Source organism: Falco rusticolus, chromosome 1, assembly GCF_015220075.1.
Source record: "Falco rusticolus isolate bFalRus1 chromosome 1, bFalRus1.pri, whole genome shotgun sequence".
NCBI lineage: Eukaryota > Metazoa > Chordata > Aves > Falconiformes > Falconidae > Falco > Falco rusticolus.
This window is the reverse complement of record NC_051187.1, coordinates 50,393,966-50,414,261: the sequence shown is the minus strand read 5'-3', so window position 1 is coordinate 50,414,261 and position 20,296 is coordinate 50,393,966. Positions and strand designations below refer to the sequence as shown.

The following is a 20,296-nucleotide window of genomic DNA, read 5'->3' as shown; positions in this document are numbered from 1 at the left end:
AGACCAGTGAGCAAACAAACCAGGTTCTCAGCCTCGGAAAGCCACTGAGGCCTTTTGTGAACCAAGGTAAACCTTGTAACTCCCCCTCGTTTTCTAACTAATATACACAGACATTAATTCCCTTCTTTTCCAGTGTTTTTACAAATTTGACTAGCTGCTACTTCATAATTAAATTATGTAAAATCTAAGGCTAAATAGACTAGAGGAAAAAATGTGGCTTAAAAAAAAAGCAGTAAAGGAACGACATGATTACCAAAGTACAGTAAACTTGATTAAAAATCGCGTGTGTGTTAAGTGGAATTACTAAAATGATGCATTACTAAATACTGTACTCTTCCTAATTCACCTCAGGATTCAATAGCACAAACAAACACTGATTATTTAAACAGCAGGTTCCCTTCCACAAACACACCTGTCCAATTTAGGTAAGAAAAAGTGAGCACGTATAAATGCTGGTTCTTTACACATGCTGCAGAAGGTTTTACAAACACTCCAGGCACAGTGGGTCTAGTTATAACATCATGTACACAAAAACAATGTCTGCGGATGCCACACGTCTAAATGCAGGCTACACAACTCGGATGCAGCATGTCCAACGCTTCCATCATGTGGAGGCTACAGAACATATCTCTAGCAGTGGGCACATTCAGATTTCTGGATACCAACAGCCTGGCTAGAGCTACAGCTCTGACCCTGCTGCCAGACCTTTGAAAATCAAGGGCAAACATCTCCAGCCTTCACATTTTACTCAGGGATTCCAGGCAGGAAGAGCAGAAAAGCCCAGGAATACTCAGACAGACTTACATATGCTACCATGCACCAAACCACATACTCACTACGTGTGCACAACCAGACATATTACCCAAAACTCCTCTGCATTTCGTTTTAGGTGGTTTTTTTTTTAAATGACTGACATTTTCTGTAGCCAGAATAGGAATACCCCGCAATGCTAGACTGAAATGAGTAAGGCAGAATGTCAAAACATCAAAATGACTGACAGAAATGAAACATTTTCTTTATTTTCTTGCCATATTAGAAAAATGTAGGCATAACTTGATTAGCTTCAATTTCTAGATACTGCACTACTTGAACTTGACTTTAATTTCTTCTAAATTTTGGTCAACTTTCTTCATGCCAAATTCACTCCAACTACATCTTGTCCCTTGTGACTGATCTGAGCTGAAAACCACTGCACGCTCCAGCAAGCTGGTTTACAGGAATGTTGACTGTTCTCCCTTAATTCTGAGTAACGTATTTTAATCTTCATAGAACGAAAGGCAGAAATCTGGAATTACAGCACCGTGTTTGTGATCCAGGCCCGCTGAGTGCTCCCATTACACACCAAATATGCTGTAACTTACTCATTGGTCTCACTGGCATGGTACCTCGCATACCAGTATTTTAACCAGATGCAAACTTCCTTCTTAAACATGGTTTAAAATGATCATTTAATAGTACTGAAATGCAAAAAAAAAAAAAAAAAAAAAAAAAAAAATAGTGGTGGAGTGATTTCAGATGCTTTTTAAACAAGTTTAAAACTATGCATTATCTTACAGAATAGCATGGGTACAATCTTTAGGGACATTGGGTCTGTAATGCAAAATTATGCTTTTAAAGACCACTAATGTTTCTCAAAGAACTGAAGAAACCTACATCAATGTTGACAAATAAAGTGTCATTTTCTGCTTTCTTATTCCCATTTTCACCACCACAGTGCCCACAATAACCAGCTGTGAGGTAACAACTGCTGCAAAAACGTGGAAGATTGTTTGGGAAAAAAAACCCAAACAGAAAAGCTGGCCTGTTAAAGCAGACAAGCAGAGCAGTCAAAGAAAGTTCAAACTTTTTCCTAGAGCTTCTTACAAAATTATTTCAGTTCTAAAGATAAGCATAAATTCTCCTGCATACCAACGTGTATGAGGATGGCATGTCATAAACAAAATGGTCAAAACGGACTTCTACAGCATCTCACTGTTGACTGTTGGGAGGATTAACCAACGTAATTGTCCCACCAAAGCAATAAGCCAATGCCCAAGTGGAACAGCCACTTTTATCTGAGTAAACAGAGGAACAGTAAATGCACAGGAAGGCTTAGAATTCAGATGAGAAAGAAAATGATCAGACTGCTTTTTTCTGATGCTGTACTGTGACAACTGATCTAGTTTTCAGTTGGACCTCTCTGGACTTCAGCGTGCTTTTTGAAAACAAAATGTCACATTAATGTCTATGCCAATACATCTTATTTTTGTGACTCAGTAGGAAGCAAGGCACAAATATTACAATACCGTAACTGGCAAAACTGTCAGAGGTCCTTCTTGACTGAAGTATTTTCCAGCCTACCCGTTTACACACCAAAGCAGAAACTGCACGCAGAAACTGAGCACCCAAATACATGGAGTCTATGTGGCTCAAAGAATTGCATCTTTACGAATAAGAATGGTTCTGCATGAAGAAATCAGAAACTTCATTTATTTTCACAATTTATACCAAACTGTCAAAAACATAGACGCTTACATTTAAGAAATTTCAGATATAATAGGCAATGGTCTTCCATTTCAGTACATCTTGTAATTAGGCAAAGCAGGAGTCTCAGATTCTCAGCACTGCAGTACATACAGGCAGCTATTGTGTATGAGAATAAAGCTCATGAAGCAAGCTCAGAAACTAACTTGCATATTGAAGTATGGTATTGTTTTATTATAACTTTGGCGCATAATGTTTTCTCTTAACAAGTTGGCACAGAACACAGATTTTGCATTTTAGCGTCATCCCTTTACCACTGCCATTTATTTAATGAGCACTCCTGGGCGCTCTAACCTGAAAGAATGCTCATTAGATTTGTGCGTGCATCTGGCCCTATCAGCAATCTTCTGCAACTTCCGATGTAAGCTTAACACAGCAACAGACACACCGTTTTCAGATGAATTAAGGTTAACTAGTCTCCCAGTGAACAGGCAAGCAACTTTTATAGAGAGTATACATGCTGACATCGTAATGCACAATAAAAGAAGACCTGCAATGAAGAACGTGTTCACTTCATGCATTCAAATGGATGCATTATCTTATTACAAGCTGGATTGCAAATTTCAGCTTGGAGCTCATCAATTGTTTTTTACATTGCAAAAAGAAAAAAAAATTAAAAGGGGAAAAGCAAAGGCAATAGTGGATTTCAGAGAACAGCTGGGAAGGGCAATTGATGAGGTAAATATATAGGGCTAGTTGATAAGAGAGAACAGAAAACACACAGCCATTAATACTAACAAAACTGAAAAATGCAAGTGGGATGATGGCAAGTAAAAGGAATAGGCGTACTGGGTCTGGCTGGGATGGAGTTTATTTTCTTAAGAGGGTGCTGTGCTTTGGATTTATGACTAGAGCAATGCTGACAACACACCAGTTGGCTACTGCTGAGCAGTACCTTTTCTTTAGCCCACTCTGCCCCCCACAGCGAGTAGGCCAAGGATAGGCATGAAGGTGGCCACGGGGACACACCTGGATAGCTAACTCAAACTGACCAAGGGTATATTCCATGCCATATAACATCCTGCTCAACAAGGAAAACAGAGAAGGGCATTTTGGGGGAGGCAGTCACTGTCATTGGTCAGAGACTGGCTATGCATCAGTCTACTTGTGGAAGTAGTGAGCAATGACATTTGCATCACTTTCGGGTTTTTCCTTTCCTCTTTCCTTCACTTATTTAAGTGTCTTTATCTCAAACCACAAGTCTTCTCACTTTTGTTCTTCCTGTTCTCTTCCCTGTCCCACTGGCAGGGGAAATGAGCAAGCAGTTGCGGTACTTAGCAGCTGACTGGGGTCAACCCATCACAGAGGGGGAGAAGAAAAAAAGTCATAAAAAAGTGTTTAGGACCTATCTACCCTTCTGAGCAGTGTTTATTTTAATATAACAAAAATAGGCTGATGTGAAAAAACGCATGCACGGACAGGAACACTGGCTGCAAAATCACACTTTGCAGCCGTTATACAATGAAAGAGAAAGGTAAGAACTATTGACACCTCTTGGTGTTATCACCGCAGCCTCATGACTTTGATGAGACTTATGACTCATCTGCCCACCAAACAGTAAAAGATCTGCAACTCACTAAAATGGCACACCGCCACAAAAGCAGTTTTCTTAACAGCTTTCTTCAGAAGAAAGTACCAATTTTTTTCCTGTAGAATCAGCTTCTGTACAAGTGTATTAAGTTAGAGACACACAAAGGAGGAATATTAGGTAGTTATGTGCACTGTTCTCCCTCCATTTATAGTCAAAAGGAAAGGAACACCTCCAGAGGACAATTTAAGGTACTTATGGTTGCTCTGAATCTTACTCTAAAGAAGTCTTTTTCCTTCTGTCTCCACTAATCACAGAGGTAACCAAACAGGACACTGTCCTAGATTAACTAGCTATGTGAAATGTCTGATGTTGGGTGGGTATACTAACCCCCACATAAAGTTACCGTTGGCAGAGATGATACAGCTTGTATTTAAGAAGCTCAAAGTCCTTTAAAATAATTTTGGAAGTCATGTGATTTTGCTGTCGCTTTCTTATTAATACCCATATTTCCCATGTCCTTTTCTTTCTCATCCCCTCTTCCGAACCTATCTCTGGTAAACCGCATTGTGAGGTCAAAGCTGATGTTGTACAGCCATTTGGTTTATTTACCAAAGAATAAGTCTGGTTTGTTTTGGTTTTTTTTTTTTCAAAATAACGTGGAAGCTAGATCAACAGGCACATGAAGCTGTAAGATTTAAACTATGGTGTTTGCTTCTGTGGTCAGGAAAACACATCTATTAATTCGTTAAATACTGACAACATGTCCAGCCTTGTCCCTGACCCAAAGAGATGAAGAGCAGGCACTTGCAGACAAGGGTTTGTCAGCAGGAAGTTGTACATTTGTTGCAGTCAGTCACGGGTGCATCCATGTGTAGACAGACAAGATCAATATTAACTAACAGTTATTTGACTGCACCTTGCATGAGAAACACTTTTAGGCACACTGTGTATGGTTTCTTTTCCCCACTGTTCTACGTACATGGCTCCAAGGTAAAAAGTATGCACTGGACATATTTCCAAATAAAAAACATCCATGAGAACTGACAGCTGGTTAATATGACATTTGTAAATCTTTTCAAAAACTGTGCAACTTTGAAGTTTCTAGGCTTCTTTTAGCACTTGATCAATAGACCTACCAATAAGGTGAAGCTGTGTTCAGGAAGAATCCCATACTGTTCAACAAGCTTCTCTCTCTTCACACTGGGGAGGTCAGGAAGCCTCTCATGAATCCAATCAATATTTACCACTTGCTGATGGTTCATATTAGCCGGCAAAGATTTTGCATCGTACACAATCAATGGAGGAAGGTTTGGCTCTGGCATGAAGCTAGTAACAATCAAGAAAAACTGCTTTATAATAATTTTCAGTCAGAAGCTAAACAACAAGGAATACATTTTTGTATCACAAGTTTAAACTTACCTGGAAACTGTATTACTACTTCAATTAAAAAAAATACTAAAAATTTATTACTTGGTATATCACTGTTAAGTAGTAAGAGACCAGCCCCTGAACTGCTGCAAAGCCTCTGTTTTCTTTATTTGCCACTGATTGTCAAAGAGTTGATGATAGAAAAAGGGGTAACTAAAACAATTCTGCACCCAGAAAAATAATTTAAAAACTCATAAAACCAGTAAGAATAGATACGGAAACGATGCACTCCTTCTGGCATCAAGCATGAATTGTGGATCTAGAGAAAAATGGGAGTGGACTGGCAGGGAAAAACCCAGACTGATAGCAAGCTGCCAGAACTGATCCGGGCAGGTTGTAACCTTTTCCAGACTACCTTCAAAAATCTTGATGAAATGTCATGCTGTGCTAAAAGCAAAGTTACTGTGCTCAGCAGGGTGCACAGAACAAAAGGCTCCCTTAAAGAGAAGGCCAATTCAAACCACTCAAATAACTGTGATTGAAGCAGAAACCTCACTCTTACATGATCAAATGAGGGGTTCAAAAATATCAGAATAAAGAACATTGGGCACCCTCTACATTTACTATAATAATTTCTGTTTCAAATCTGCCTAAACATAGATTTTAAGTTTAAAGCATAATGTGCAGTAAGTTACAAAAAAATCTGAAAAACCCAGTTTAATACTGATCATAATCCTAGTAGTAGTAACAATCTTTCTGGTTTTTATGTGAAATATCTTAAGACTCACCAGTTTTGCCTAGGTTTTAAACAATTTTATTTTGTATTTGTTCAAATTAGTCTTGTTAAGCCTCATGCCAGCCCCTACCACAATAAGGAATTCACAAAATGATCAGGACCTTTTCTGCTGCATTTCCACAAACAGTAATTTAAAAAGCAGATTTAAATTTAAAGTTTGTGGGATGTTTCCAAAGTTCTTGGTCTGCTCTAGTAAGATCAGTGGTAGAATATACACAGATTTAATGACCACAGATTCTGCTAAGAGGCTCTGAAAGTTCTCCATCTGGGAACTGAACTCCAGGAGTAACAGGAAGACTGTTTCTGGGATGCAAAATTAGGGAACTACTGGGAGGATCAGCACTAAGGTGGCTGGAAGCACGGGAGGAGGCAGAGGGTGCACAGAGCAATCAGCCACCACTCAACTGCATCACTCTTCCCCACGCCATCCAGACACCAGTGCGATGCCTTCCGTGCTAGGGCACTAAGTACTTGTCCCCAGCAGTGTTGCTTCCCAACAGGACTCATGTCTTGTCCACTCGCCCTCCGGCTAAATCCTTACACGGTGGCTGTTTACGGTTTGATGGCTGTCATCTCACACTGGTGGAAGGCAAAAGTACTTATCAAGGTAACATCTTCATCAGGTCTACAAAGATCTTCAGGTAGAAGCCTGCCTATGAATGCTGACATCTTTTCATAGGAGTTAGGATTTTCAAACAGTGATAGTGATCTACGATCACAGAATTTAAGCATGGAGAGGCAGAGCCTAGTATCTGAAAATCGTTTCCTTCTATTTACTTAGAGCAGGAGCAATGCTTACCTCAGAATATTCTTATGTTTTATGACAGGCATTCTTAGAACACGCTTGTACTGGCCACAAAGTAAACTTCACCTTACTCACCTTGAGCTAACGTACTCCAGCTTAGTTTTTCGGAAAGATATATGGGTTTTAGCAGAGATGAGACAGTTCTAGATGTGAACTGCTCAGACTAGCACTGATTTTGATAGCACTCCTCCCCTTCCAGTGGAAGGTACACTCAAAATACATACTATGCTGACTAACTTTACATGCTCATTACACTGACTATACTTCAGAAATGAAATAAATTCTCAGTTCTTGAAATGTTATTAAAAAAATATACAAATACCGATAATCCTGTTTTCCTTCTTTGTCTCTCATTGGTACAGTGCACCTAAAATAAAAACAAAACAAGTAAGGTGTGGTCCTAACATAAGAGCAAAACTACTAACATGTGCCAAGCTGTACATCACAGAATTAGCTTTATGGCAAAAACACAAACCAAAAACTTTGCCTCATGAAGATTAGAAGAGCTTCTTAAAGCCACTTCAAAGAATGTGTGTATGTAAGAGGGCAGTCATTTTCACACAGACACTGCCTGATGTAGCACACAATGTGTTGCAAAAAAGCCTCAACTTTAAGAATAAATCACTACCTGTGAGGAGACTACGCTTGTGAACACCAGCTTTAGAAGACAGAAATTAAGCTATACTATGTTACCTCTCGTATCATGTCCCTAGGTATCTATGGCACTCTAAAGCTGCTATTCCTGATGCTCCTCCAAAATAAAAACTCACCCAAGCTTGGAATCAAAAGCTCTTGTTTCATTCAGAATTGTTCCTCCATTTTCAAGTTCCTCAATTTGCCTCTGTATTTCATAGTCTGACAGAAACAAACGAAAAAGGCAGTAAGCTTTTTATACTGCACTATTAGCTTGTGTACACTCCACTTTTATTTTTCACTAATATGCAATAATGGAATAGGGTTTTTTGGTTTTAACTTTAATGAAATCAACAGCAGTAGTTACAGGCAGAACTATCAGTCACTGTCTCTCTCTCCAGCACCGTTTTCTTCTTTGCACGTTTTCCTCATCTTCTTTCACTCCCTTTAAAAATAGAAAACATTTCCTCCTAGGCACTGCAGCCAAGCCATACATTCCTAGTGATCTTCCAATCACCCAATTGAGTCTTTTTTTGAAGATGTAATAATCATCCTTTCTTGCTCATACCCAAGCTGCATCTGAACTTCATACACACCACCTACCGTACTCAGTGGAAAGCAATCATCTACATTGGAGAACACAAAGCTACTGCTAACCTATTTCGGTACTAAGCATGGTAGGCATTGAATCAGCTGCTTTACTCTTCTTGCAGGCAGCGTAACCTCTGCAAGAAAACAAGAAAACAGACTAACATGGCTGCTATACCCAGAGTACCTCATACTGAGATTTATGTTGTCAGGGAGCAGCAAAAGCAGTGCTGCTCCATAAGGAGGGATAAGCCAGGAGCCAAGGGTGACCAGAGCACAGGCAGGACCCTCACTGTCTGGTGCAGTTCCACTAGTTTGGACAGCGGGGGCAGAGGCATCGGCCACTAACAGGGTCCACTGACAGTCAAGGTGAGGGGATGAGCTGCATCCAGGGTTCACCCAGGGAGTTCAGGCAGAAGCAGCGAGAGGTAAGTCCAGAGACAGGACGGGGAACAAGAGTACAGAACAAGTCTAAAGTCCATCAGGAGACAGGACTGAAAACTGGCACACCTGTGATGTAGCTCAGGCAAAGTCTGAAGACCCCAGCCTGAGCTTAAATTGGACTCCTGGACTCACAGGCAAGATGCACAGAAAGGACACCCAGGTGAAACTAGTCAGGGCATTTAAGGCCAATTAGTGCACTCAGGAGACTGACATATTCATGTCAGATCACATAAAATATCTACAATGCTCTTATAATGAAGCAACCATCATTTACCTACTGCTTTTGCCAGGAATCGTATACTATTGATATTCTTCACTTCGGTCCTCACTCCATAAGGCTCTCCAGGGTGATGCACGGAAACATTGGCATCCACTCTCAGCTGACCCTCTGTAAAAGGCAATTTTATCAACAGAATAGTGTGCCCTGTAAACTAGAGTAAAAACCTTGGCATGCATTAATAAACTGCATGTTATGTGCAGACCATTACTAGCAGGCTTCTATATGTTCAGAAAAGAGTAACAACAACCTCATTATAGCTGTCTGTGATTCCATCTCAAGCCAGTGCCTAAAATAATTCAAAATTTTCTAAGTATATGACGACTATTTTTTTTTTTTAAATATTGCTCGTAATTCCTCTCAGAGAAAATTGGACGGTGCAGTGCCACGCAGATCCTCTAAGCTACATAGTGAAGAAAGATTCTGATTCACAGCTCTTAAATAAAGGGCAGAATTAGACAAGCAATGTGGTGGATTGTGAGCTTCCATTCCTCTAAAAACAGCACAGAAATAAGTTTTGGAATTACAATTTGATGGATATATACTCCTTCAGCATGGAACACAAGAACTCAGAGTTATGTTGAACAGATTTACTAAGGTGTTCTCAGAAATTTACAGCTCAAGGACAAAATGTGAGAAGTAGTGGATTTTTTGGTAATTTTCTTCTTCACTTTCAAGAAACTGCAATCTCTACGTCCCCACGCCCCCGGCCCCCAGTTTCCAAAACTGCCAGAATCTCAAACTGAATACCAAGTTATCTATAAAAACACTGTGCGCTTTTAATGACTCAACCACAAGCAACTTGTATCTTCCTAAGTTTTGTCCCTCTAAAGGCATCCCTTCTGAGTAGAAAAGGCTTGACACAGTTGATCAACTAACAGAAGAAGCTGTATTAAAAAGAAACATTATTTTTCCCATATTGCACAGTGAACATCTGTAGCCTTCCTCTTTTTTTTTTTTTCTCATTCCAATTTCAAATACAGATAAAGAGAAACAAATGCTTACTGTTTAGATACAGTAGCATTACGAAAGAGCGAAAAATAGCTCAGTTAAACCTGTGAAGACAGCTAGAGATTCAGAATCCATTCCAGTCAATAAATGTAAATTGCCCAGAGGCGCCTTGGTATGCTTTGTAAAAGCAGGCTGCATGATAGCACACCAATTTCCTCTGTCCTCATAGAGTCTTGCCAGACATGCAAATGAAGGACAAAGGTGATGGAATGACCCAACATCTCTTTCAAGGGAAGTGTTTTGCATGTGCTCCCTCTTTGGGGTGAAATGAGTACTTGTTCCAAAAGAAGAATAGTCTTGTCCTGCCCTTGCTTCATTTCGAGACATGACCTGCTTCTACTTGGATGTAGGTGTCAATGTGACAAGACAATGAAGTTAATCAGGCGTAAGTGAAAGGAGAGCCAGGCCCCAAATGTTCTTTAAAAAGCTTTTTTCCTTTAAGCCCACTTCCAAGATCAGCTTCTTTTCCTTTCACATTGCAATGAAACAATCTTTTCATCTGTTTGCTAGTAAAGTAACACCTGATAACTGGGCACTTGTCTTCACTGAACACACAAGTAGAATGAAGGTAAAATATGAGAATGTAATGCGCCCTTAATTGAAAGCAAGTAATTATGATGAGGGAAAACCAGAGCAGAAAGCTACTAAAACCATCACCTTGAAAAAAACCAACTTTCTGAATACTTTTAAATTTTCTTAATATAAGGGAGGAAAAACATACCCAACACTGCAACTCTTCTCTAAACTCAGAAATCCCATTGTGATAAAAAAAAATAAAAATCACAGTGCAATTTCAATGGCAATCTTAGGGCCAAATTCAGTAGTGATAAACCACGTCCACAATACGTATGTCCACAAAGGCCTTTGAAGAAGCATACAAACTGGCTGCTTAACAATTGTGCCCCATTTGACATGCATAACACTAGTGTGAGAAAAGACTCACAAGACATAGACAATGTCTAGCAGTTATTATTTCCCCCTACATTAAATCAGATTTGCATCACTAGCCAACATTTTTTGGATCCTGTTTATTTGGTGATACATGGACCACTCTGGCTCAGTTCTCTAGAAGATGCACCCACTTAATGCTATGGACTGAATTTGTTGCCAGAACAGTAAGGCGAACTATCACAGGCAAAAATATAGCTTACATTGTGATGTGAACACTAACAGGCAGTTGATAATTGGGCGTATGTGCAGAGAGGATGAATGCCCCAAACTGTTCTATCAATCTCTCAAGCAGAAACCTGCTATTTGCTAGCTGTAACCATGGACTAGTTGTAAATTTTGGTAACATTAGGACTGCACAAAAATGACATGACTTTAATCCTCCAATTAATACAGAGACATGAGACAGAATCACCAATTGGGAGGCTGATCACACACTGTGCTTCTGCACATTACCTGTTGAAAAAATTGGGGCCTTAGGGTTCCAGAAAGTAAAGCTGATGCCAAAAGCAGGGATTCCCAAAAGAGGAAGGGGGCTAAAAAAAAATAGTAGTGATCTTGGCTAGAGAGATCCTGAAGGTGGAGGAGGATCTCAAAGATCAGAGATGCATGGAGACAAAGGCCAGGGGATGCCTAGGGACCTTGGTCTCAGACACCTCAGACCAGTATCCGCAAGCCTGCTGCACAGCACAGTTTTCTTGCCCGCCACCCCAGACCAGCAGTGATCTTCCTAGTCAGAAGAGAAACTGAGACCTAGTGAACATAATGCTGGAAGTGAGGGAAAGGCAAAGCGAGCGTGTGAAATGATCAAGCAGGGTAAAATCTTCAGTCTTGCTGGTTCTTAAATTAACCCCAGCACCCACGTCTGCTATGCGATGTTGTTTACTCCGTATCTCCCATGATACCAGCACAAGTTTACTGCCTACACCCATTTTATGACTAGCTGAGACCTGACATACAACTTACAAGATGATCCATGCTCCCACTGCTTTGCCCCTTACGTGACATGTATTCTACAGCTAATCCTAAACACAGATATTCTGTGCTACAGTGCTGTGGCAAGCAAGATGAGGGCTGAGAGAAACACCACACAAGAACCCCAGGGACATTCCTTCCTGCCTCGGTTTATCCTGCAATGTTACTGTGAGGCAATATAAAATCTAGCACTGCAAAGCTCTGCAGATGGAGGCAGGCCCACAAGGACATCTGAAGCATGGCAGGCATTAGGACAGGCTCTGAGGATTGTAAAAACAACAGCTAGAAAAAGCTATGCATTATAAGCAACCACAGAGCAAAATAACCAGAAGCTGCAAAGCTCCTGCAAATGCAGGGAATTACCGGTGACAAGGGAGCACGCCCTTCCCCCTTCAGTACCTGCCATGACTGCCTGGCTGCTCCCAAGTGTTTGAAGAATGAGCTGAAGCTCTCTGACTGCTGCAGCTGCTTCTTCCCCACAGCACATATCAGGCTCCATGACAACCTCCATGAGGCCCACTCCTATCAGGGAGAAAGACAGGAGATTTTCAACAATAGCTTTTGATCTTGGCACATTAGAGTGCAACGGGCTAAACACATGAAAGCACTTGGGCTTTTTTTGGAAAAAAAAAAAACAAACCCAAAAAAACAAAACAAAAAAAACCCCAAAAACCTCAATCTATGTATTATTTAGTAACTGTCACTATGGGCCTAGCTGCAGACTGCTATAAAAATTTTTCCTCTTATTTTTTTAAAGGAACAGACAAACCGCAGACAATTCCCCACCCTTTGATGACATGCAGATCAGAAGGACACACTCCTCTTCTGCCTTTCTCTAGGAGAACTCCCATTTAAAGCCAAGCCAATTCTAAGTTCAAATTTATTTATCTTAAAACAAATTTTGGGACAGAGCTGTAAACACATGTAGTCTAGTTTTTAGCTTCAAGATCACGCTTTCAAAGAATATGAGCAACCACAGCCCTTAACTCCAATGGACACCGGAGCACTTGCCCCAGTTGGGCTAGGCCAGCCAGGTTGCTGCCCCTGTTGGGTGCTAATTTGGTTCATTCCTTCTAGAATTTCAAAGTTTAAAGACAAAAATCTGTTGGTTGGGTGGTTTTTTTTGAAGCTAATAATTAAAAGCAATGTCTGACTAATGCACTGACAAATTCCAACAGCTGCTCCTTCTATACACAAACTTGATTCACTAGGTCTGTGACTTTTTTTTTTTAACAACACACTCAGTGGCAAGAGCTTAAATAGCTGAGAGGCTGTATGTGACTGACAGAGTTCTGAGCAAACTGAAGCCAACAGATTTCTAACTTGCTACTGCCAATTGCCATCAACAAACAGCCATGGGAAAGGTCCACTGGCCACTGAAAAATTCAAGTATTCCCCTGCTTCAAGCGTAATGGTAACTTTGATGAATATTTGTTTTCAAGGAAAGAGACATCAAACTACTTTTATTTTTCACCTGTTCCCTGTCATCCATTTCCCATTAAAGACTCATCTCACACAGAAAGGAGGAGAAAAATGGGAAAACAATCCAAGCCTACCAGCCCTATTCAAGTCAACGAGAGTCTGACTCCTTGTGTCATCATGAAGACTCTTTCCACTGTCTTGCTCCAACTGAATTTGTTTAATCCTCACAGTTTTGGTCACCATCTGGCTCATTTTTTTGCCTGTACAGAGACTGTATGACAGACTTCCATTCACCGCAATGGGAACTCTTTGTTGAGTGATTTGATAGCCAGCCTGTCAACAAAATTAGCTTTACAGTCAAATAAAACATTAACTTTACAGAAAGCAGGGGCACGGGTAAGTGCAAATATTATAGACTAAGAACAAAACTGAAAATGCAACAACTTCCATAATGACCTATTAGAGAACAGAACACATGCACATGTAAATTCAGAAGCTCTTTTGCTTAGCTGGAAAGGAAGCAAGTTAGAAGATGGGTCTAGAATTCCATGGAACTGTGAGAAGCTGGTGGTCTGGGAAAAATAGGAGCACTCCTCAATACAGGCAAGTGTAAGATCCTATATGCAGAAATAATCAAGACGCAGCTGCACAACCACTTGCTAAGGATGACATACATTTCAGTAACACCACCCTGAGGCAGGAAATGGGACCAGGAGAGGTTCTTCCATACCTGTGGTTCCATGATCATGTCAAATCTTGTCTGAAGCCAGTTATCGTACCTCCATCCTCAAGCTGGGGCTATCACTCATCCTTCCATTAAGCTGAATATCCCTCTCTGCCTGTTCAGAACTTTACTCATTAGAGGGGAGGAGAGGGAGAGGGAATGGGGGAGGAGGTGGAAATCAAGAAAATGAGGAAGCTCAATTTCATTAACGTAGCAATTTAAAAGATAGGCACAACAACCTCACATAAGGCACACAGCTGATAAATGCCACCTCATGCCTGGGACTCCACTCAAAGGTGAAACTGCTAGCCAGAAAACAGGCTGTCAGTGACAAGGTATTGGCATAACTGCAATGATGTAAAAACGCAGAAGGGAATCAGTCACTCTGTTGAAGTAGGTTGCCCATCTCTTCCTCTTTCCTGCCCTGTGCATGTGCCCAGTAGTGAGAATTAAAAAAAAAAAAAGAACAAAAAAACAACCCTGCCAGATTGTAATGAATTGGGAGGAGCATTTGCATATTTTGCAGGGAGGGCAAGCTTACTCTAAAATGTAGAGATGGTGACAGTGCACTGGAATGGAAAACAATGGTCTGGCCCTGGGAACAGCTCCATTTATATATGCAGTGAAGTGCATGACCTTCTAGCCATAATCACTATAAGAAAAATAAAATAACTGACTATGCAGCCTATGCTAATCACACAGCTATTCCCATCTCCTAAAACTTCCCATTAAAATGATTATTTTAAAAGCCTGAAATAGTAAGTGACAATAAATAACAAGAATCCCATTTCCTATCCAAAGTCCCATTTTCAAGAGTAACAATAATCCCATTGTCAAACAACCGTAAGAGCTGGATTTATTCTATCTGTTCTGTACAGCTCATTAGCCTAAACTCTGCATCTTATTACAGGGTTCCTGACCAGACTGTTTCACTATGAGATGCAGTTTACTGTCAACGCTTAAACTGCAGAGGTCAGTCGGCAGAAAGCCAGAGTTACATGTTTCAAGCTAATAAAATGTGTCAGCATTTCCTTGACCAATTTCCATGCTTATCTGACCAGAGGATCCTGTAACTCATGCCTGCAGACAACAGCAGCCCACCTGGTGCTGTATGTACCTTCTTCCACCTGTCTTCTCCTCTAAACACTTGTCTGTGGTTTCTTTCCTACGACAACATTCTTCCATACAGCTTCTATGCAGCAGACATCACAAGAATATGAGAGATTGTTTTCAGTTTAACAGCAGAAGCAGCAGAGGTAGCTTGCAAACAAATCTGTAATATTTTTGGTGTTTCTTTATGATGTGTCATGGAACACTGAAAGTCATGTTTATTTTCTGTTATTTCACTTTGTTCTCTCCAGGTCTGGAAATGGGCTTTAAGATAGTTTTACAAGTAGAGGGAAAAAAAGTATTGGCAATTCAAACTGCTAAGTTTTGTGTTTCACATTCCCAGTAGTTTACTACAGAGCCTCCAACAAAAGGGCCTCTTAATGGCTCAGAAATACTATCAAATTTATCCCCAGAAACAAAATCACTAATTACATCAACTTCACAGAAAGTTCCCAGCCTAGAAGAAAACAGAATAGAAATCTCTCTCTCCTGAGGATCCAGGCCTCCAGTGGACAATTATAATTCCATTCTCTTTCTAAGGTGGGAAGCAATTCTATTTGAATATGTTTTGTGTAACTTCAAAATATTTCCAATGCCTGAATAAAAGAGTGGGAGAGAAAGTAGTCTGATTCATAATACAGCATCTCTACACAATTAATAAGGGACCTGTGAAATCTCTGACTCTGCTTCTCCGGATGTCCAGGACACCTCACCTAAAGAGAGGGTAAGCTAACATGCCTCACCTTCCACAGATAAAACAGATTTTTTTCTTTTAACAGTTATCAGATCCTCACCTCAAAATCAGAGAAGTAAAACTAGTGTCTTCTCTTTGACAGGTTAGTGTTAAACTAAACATTCAGTACAAATAAGCTGACAGAAAAAAAAATGTTTTAAATTAGAAAGGTTTAATTTCATTAAAAATGAATTAAAGGCTCAAACACTGCTGTATCCAGTTGCAATGATGGAAATCAGGTTCTTCAATTATTTCAGTATTTCTACACCCATATCAAGTGCAGCAAAATGCATTTGACTTCCAGTGACACCTTCTACCCAACATGAAAGCTACCAACAAACCATACTGCAAAGACTCAGTTTATAATTTTTTTTTTAACTTATTGCAATTACTGACTGAGAAAGTTTTAATGGGAAATTAAATATTTTTAGGTCCCTAAGCACACAGGAAAAAGACACTATCATGTTTATACCACTAGAATCTGTGTTTGTTATGCGTTCACTTTAAATGAAGCACTATTATCAGACTGCTTTTACCCTAACAATTAGTACTCAACACCAGGAACAGAGAACTTAAGGGGCAAAGCAGCTCCAGCTCCCAATTCAATTACATTAAGCTACTGGAATCATGCAGCTAAGCAAGGAGTCAGCAATCATATTCAATCAGTGAGCACCAGGTTACAGCTGTCTATTCATCACAGTACAGCACTGCATCCTGTTGGGGTTAGCAGAACACTGAAAACAGAAAAAGCATCTCCTCTCTTATCCCTTATTGCCATCCGTACTCCAACTTGTCCTTTCCTAGAGTCGTAAAGACACCAGCTATAGCACATACTTACAGGCAGATCTGCATAGAAATAGTGTTTTCTGTCAAACAAGGACTTCTTGTTTATGCTGCAGTTGAGTGCCAGGCCTGTCATCACTGCTGCTTCTACACATCTCCTGTTGAGAACCTAAGGAAACATGGCACATGTCTTTGCTCAGATACTCAGTATGTAACAAACGTCTCCCACACGTTGCCTTACATGGAGCATATATTCAATTTTGCTTGCCTTCGGCCACCATTAGATCTCTTTCCCTGCGTGGGTAGTTCTTATTCATCATTAAAGTCATCATAGCTACAAATCTGCAAAGCTTTAAGATGAAATAACAAGCCATTCAGTTGTTTTGTCATGCCACATAAGGAGATGTGCACTGTTCTGGCTTGCTACTTTTGCAAACATTCCAGTACTTCTGAATCTTCGAGGGTGCAAGAGACAAATCACAGCAAATGGTAATTGACTTGTAACCAGCTGTCAACTCATACTGGGAACTGGAAGCACAGGGGATTTGCATTAGGAACTGCAGTGCCATTTCAGTAAAACACTTCAGAACACCTGTAACCACAGAATCAGTGAATTCATTAGTATCTACACATAGATTTCAATGCTTTGCTTAACCAGGATGAAATTCAGCATATTTATATGCTTTGCTAAAACAGAACCAAAGAGACATCAATTTATCCTATGGCTACAAGTATACATGCATTTCCAGTACCCAGGTAACTCATGGGATTAAGGTTCTTGGAGAATGCCATGTGATCTGAAGACCCAGCAAGGCCTTCATGAAGGAACAGAAGAGTGAAATGCAGTTTCTCACCATGGACCTATCACTCCACACCCTTCTATCTCCTCAGCAGGGTCAGGATCCAGAGGAGAAAGAAAATTCCACTCAAAAAGGTACTAACAAGCAATGCTTCAAAGTTAGGGTTTTTTTCAAATGTGCTCTCATTAATTTAACAGTTGGTTTAACTAACATCAAATGGATAAAACTGAAAAGAAAAAAAAAAAAGACTGAATTTGTCTTAGCACAACTCTGACATGCTCACACTTGCAATATTTTGAAACAGGAAGAGAATTTTACCCATCTTATTCTGCACTGTACAGCTGCCAAGAAGTCAATTTCCAGCAAGACCATTAAAGGGGCACATTATGTAAAAGATTCATCTGCATTGACCAGAACATAGAAAGCTTAAATAATGTTTTCTTCAATGTTTCTGACAGTATTTGCTTTTTCTATTCTCTAGCCCGATTTCTGAAAACAGAATGAACTGCTGCACATTCTGCATTGTTGTGTATCTTCAGCTGGAAAAGGATTCTCTTTGCTTTACTCATCTAATATTTCAAAAATAAAAATAATAAGAGAAAATAGGAGAAACTCTTCATGTAACAGAAACTTAAAAATTGGTTATACAGACAAGAAATTAAATTTTTAAGACATTTAACAAGGGAACTTTCAATATCTTTAGTGTAGCTATATATGGCTAACTAGAACACATCATCTGTTTGGGCATACTTATTAAAAAAATTTAAAAGATACATAAAGCAAATTTTAAACAAGAGAAAAGGAACAACAATTTCCCTTTGAAATACTGATCTGCAGCAAAATGAGCACAATTAGATCTGACTGTAATCTAAATCAGAATTGGTAACTATGAAATATTTATTTATTTTAGTATCATAGCTGCAGTTCATTATGTAGTACATGCTCCTGCTTTCAACAATTAAATGCTTCCAGACAGTACAAGATACAATTTTTTTCTACCATTTAATGAAGCCTGAAACAGTGCTAGTCATATTGTTCAATGTTGAAAATATAAAATTTCTAAATACACAGGCAGAATTTGCTCCTACTAAAGCCTTATGGCACAATCCTGTTCTTTACAGATTTACAAATCTAAGCTTTACAAATTAAGGAGGACCATGCCAGTCAGCCTTTAACAAGTGGTTACCAGAAACCAGTTTTACTGATTTTAACTGGAAATGTGACAAAACCCAACTCCTGAGTCACAGTCGGTTAGAGCCTCATAACATTCTTCAAACGCAGGTGGAATTTAGCTAATGGTTACACAACTACTGCCTTTGAGCACTCCCTCTTCAGTTTTTGCTTCCAACAAGGCAGAGTGTCTCTTACTCATCACCCTAAGGGATAACATTGTTTTGAGGTGAAAGAAGTAATTACCACATAATAAAAGTGAGAACCTTTTGCACTACTACTGATGAACCATTTTGGTGGCTCTGGGGAAAATCTGGCATAAACATGGACATATTGATTACTTTCTATGTAGCATTACTAAGCATTTAAATGACTGGAATATATACGTGTCCCCAGTATACCGGGTCATACTAGCCGAAACACTGTATATGCACCATTTCTCAATTCAACAGTACCACTTCCTGTGCTACCTCTTCATCAAACTCTGTGGTGATAAAAGTCATTGCAAAGCAGGTCTTTCCCACTATGGCATACTGAGATGTCTGCCACACTGATCTGCTTCCTGGGTCCTGTTTGACTCTTAAAAAAACCCCACAAACCCCAAACAAATCCCCCCCCCCCCCTTGTCATCCCCTGTCCCCCCCCAATGACACTTTACTTGCTGAAAAACCTAAACTTTCCTGTTTAATATTGCTCCATTTCTGAAGTGACTACTACCACCCATTCCAGTGATCAAAGCTGTGCACATAAAGCAGACCTGTTTAAGCAAACAGCTAGCCTTCCTTCAAACAAGCCTAGCTTTTCAAATAATCTGCAGCGATAAACATCAATTCAGTATGTGAAACTTCCCATACTAATGACCTAGAAGAAGTTCTCCAAGCTTGTTGATGCAGTAAGCTGTTACTATGTTGACAGCTTTGGCTAGCACCAAAGATTTGTATTACTGGCTTGAACTGACAAAATACCAGTCTGGTATGTCAGCAAAGTGCTGGCCTTGAAAGCAAGCTATGTAGTTTCTGCAGTAGCTATGGACAAAACACAATGGCGTATAAAGCCTTCTTAAATTTCTGGCCTTCTAAAATGGAAGCAGCTCTCCTAGGTATTCAAAGAAAATCCTAGAGAGCTATCACAAAAGGAAATGTTAATTGTTTGTATTGGAAACTCATGAAAAACCTTAACAATGCCACCACAACACCAGCACCATTTTCCTTGTAGCCTGCTACACTATCCTGCTAGAGCACCATGGTAACTGCGTGTTAGAGGAATGAAAGAACAAACCAACCAAGAGCTCCCTTTTTCCAGTACTCGTCTATTCTTTACATCTAGTTCACAAGTGGAAAGACTCCTTTCAGAAATTTATGATCTTTATTTGCAAGGTCAGTTTAGTCAAGACCTTCGTTTCAAATGCAAGACTATTCAATAGCTATTCAAAACTAACACAGTATCTTCAATGGCACAAATTCCCACCAAAAGCAATTTTTTAACAGCTTTTTCTTTAACAGCAGGTTTACTCCTTATATTAATACATTAAAGAAAGCTGGCCCCCTTTTAGGTGAAGAGATATGTTTCTATATTTAGTAAATGATCATTTTTACATTTTAAAGAGAGTACGTAGGCTTGTTTTGCTAATGAGTATTATATAGGATAATTGGGGC

At 39.8% G+C, this 20,296-nt stretch overlaps 1 protein-coding gene across 2 annotated transcripts in view; it reads right to left on the bottom strand.

Moving 5' to 3' along the window:
- The window catches only part of GATB (glutamyl-tRNA amidotransferase subunit B), a 43,084-nt gene that overhangs the window by 10,766 nt on the left and 12,022 nt on the right, over nucleotides 1-20,296 (bottom strand). The window contains exons 3-9 of one of the 2 annotated variants that reach the window (XM_037378671.1): nucleotides 16,727-16,840; nucleotides 13,456-13,654; nucleotides 12,299-12,421; nucleotides 8,963-9,076; nucleotides 7,794-7,878; nucleotides 7,346-7,390; nucleotides 5,191-5,380 (exon numbers count right to left, since the gene is read on the bottom strand). In XM_037378671.1, the coding sequence (XP_037234568.1) occupies nucleotides 5,191-5,380; nucleotides 7,346-7,390; nucleotides 7,794-7,878; nucleotides 8,963-9,076; nucleotides 12,299-12,421; nucleotides 13,456-13,654; nucleotides 16,727-16,840 (870 nt within the window). The remainder of the gene's footprint in view (nucleotides 1-5,190; nucleotides 5,381-7,345; nucleotides 7,391-7,793; nucleotides 7,879-8,962; nucleotides 9,077-12,298; nucleotides 12,422-13,455; nucleotides 13,655-16,726; nucleotides 16,841-20,296) is intronic. The other variant, XM_037378679.1, reaches the window with a different exon arrangement.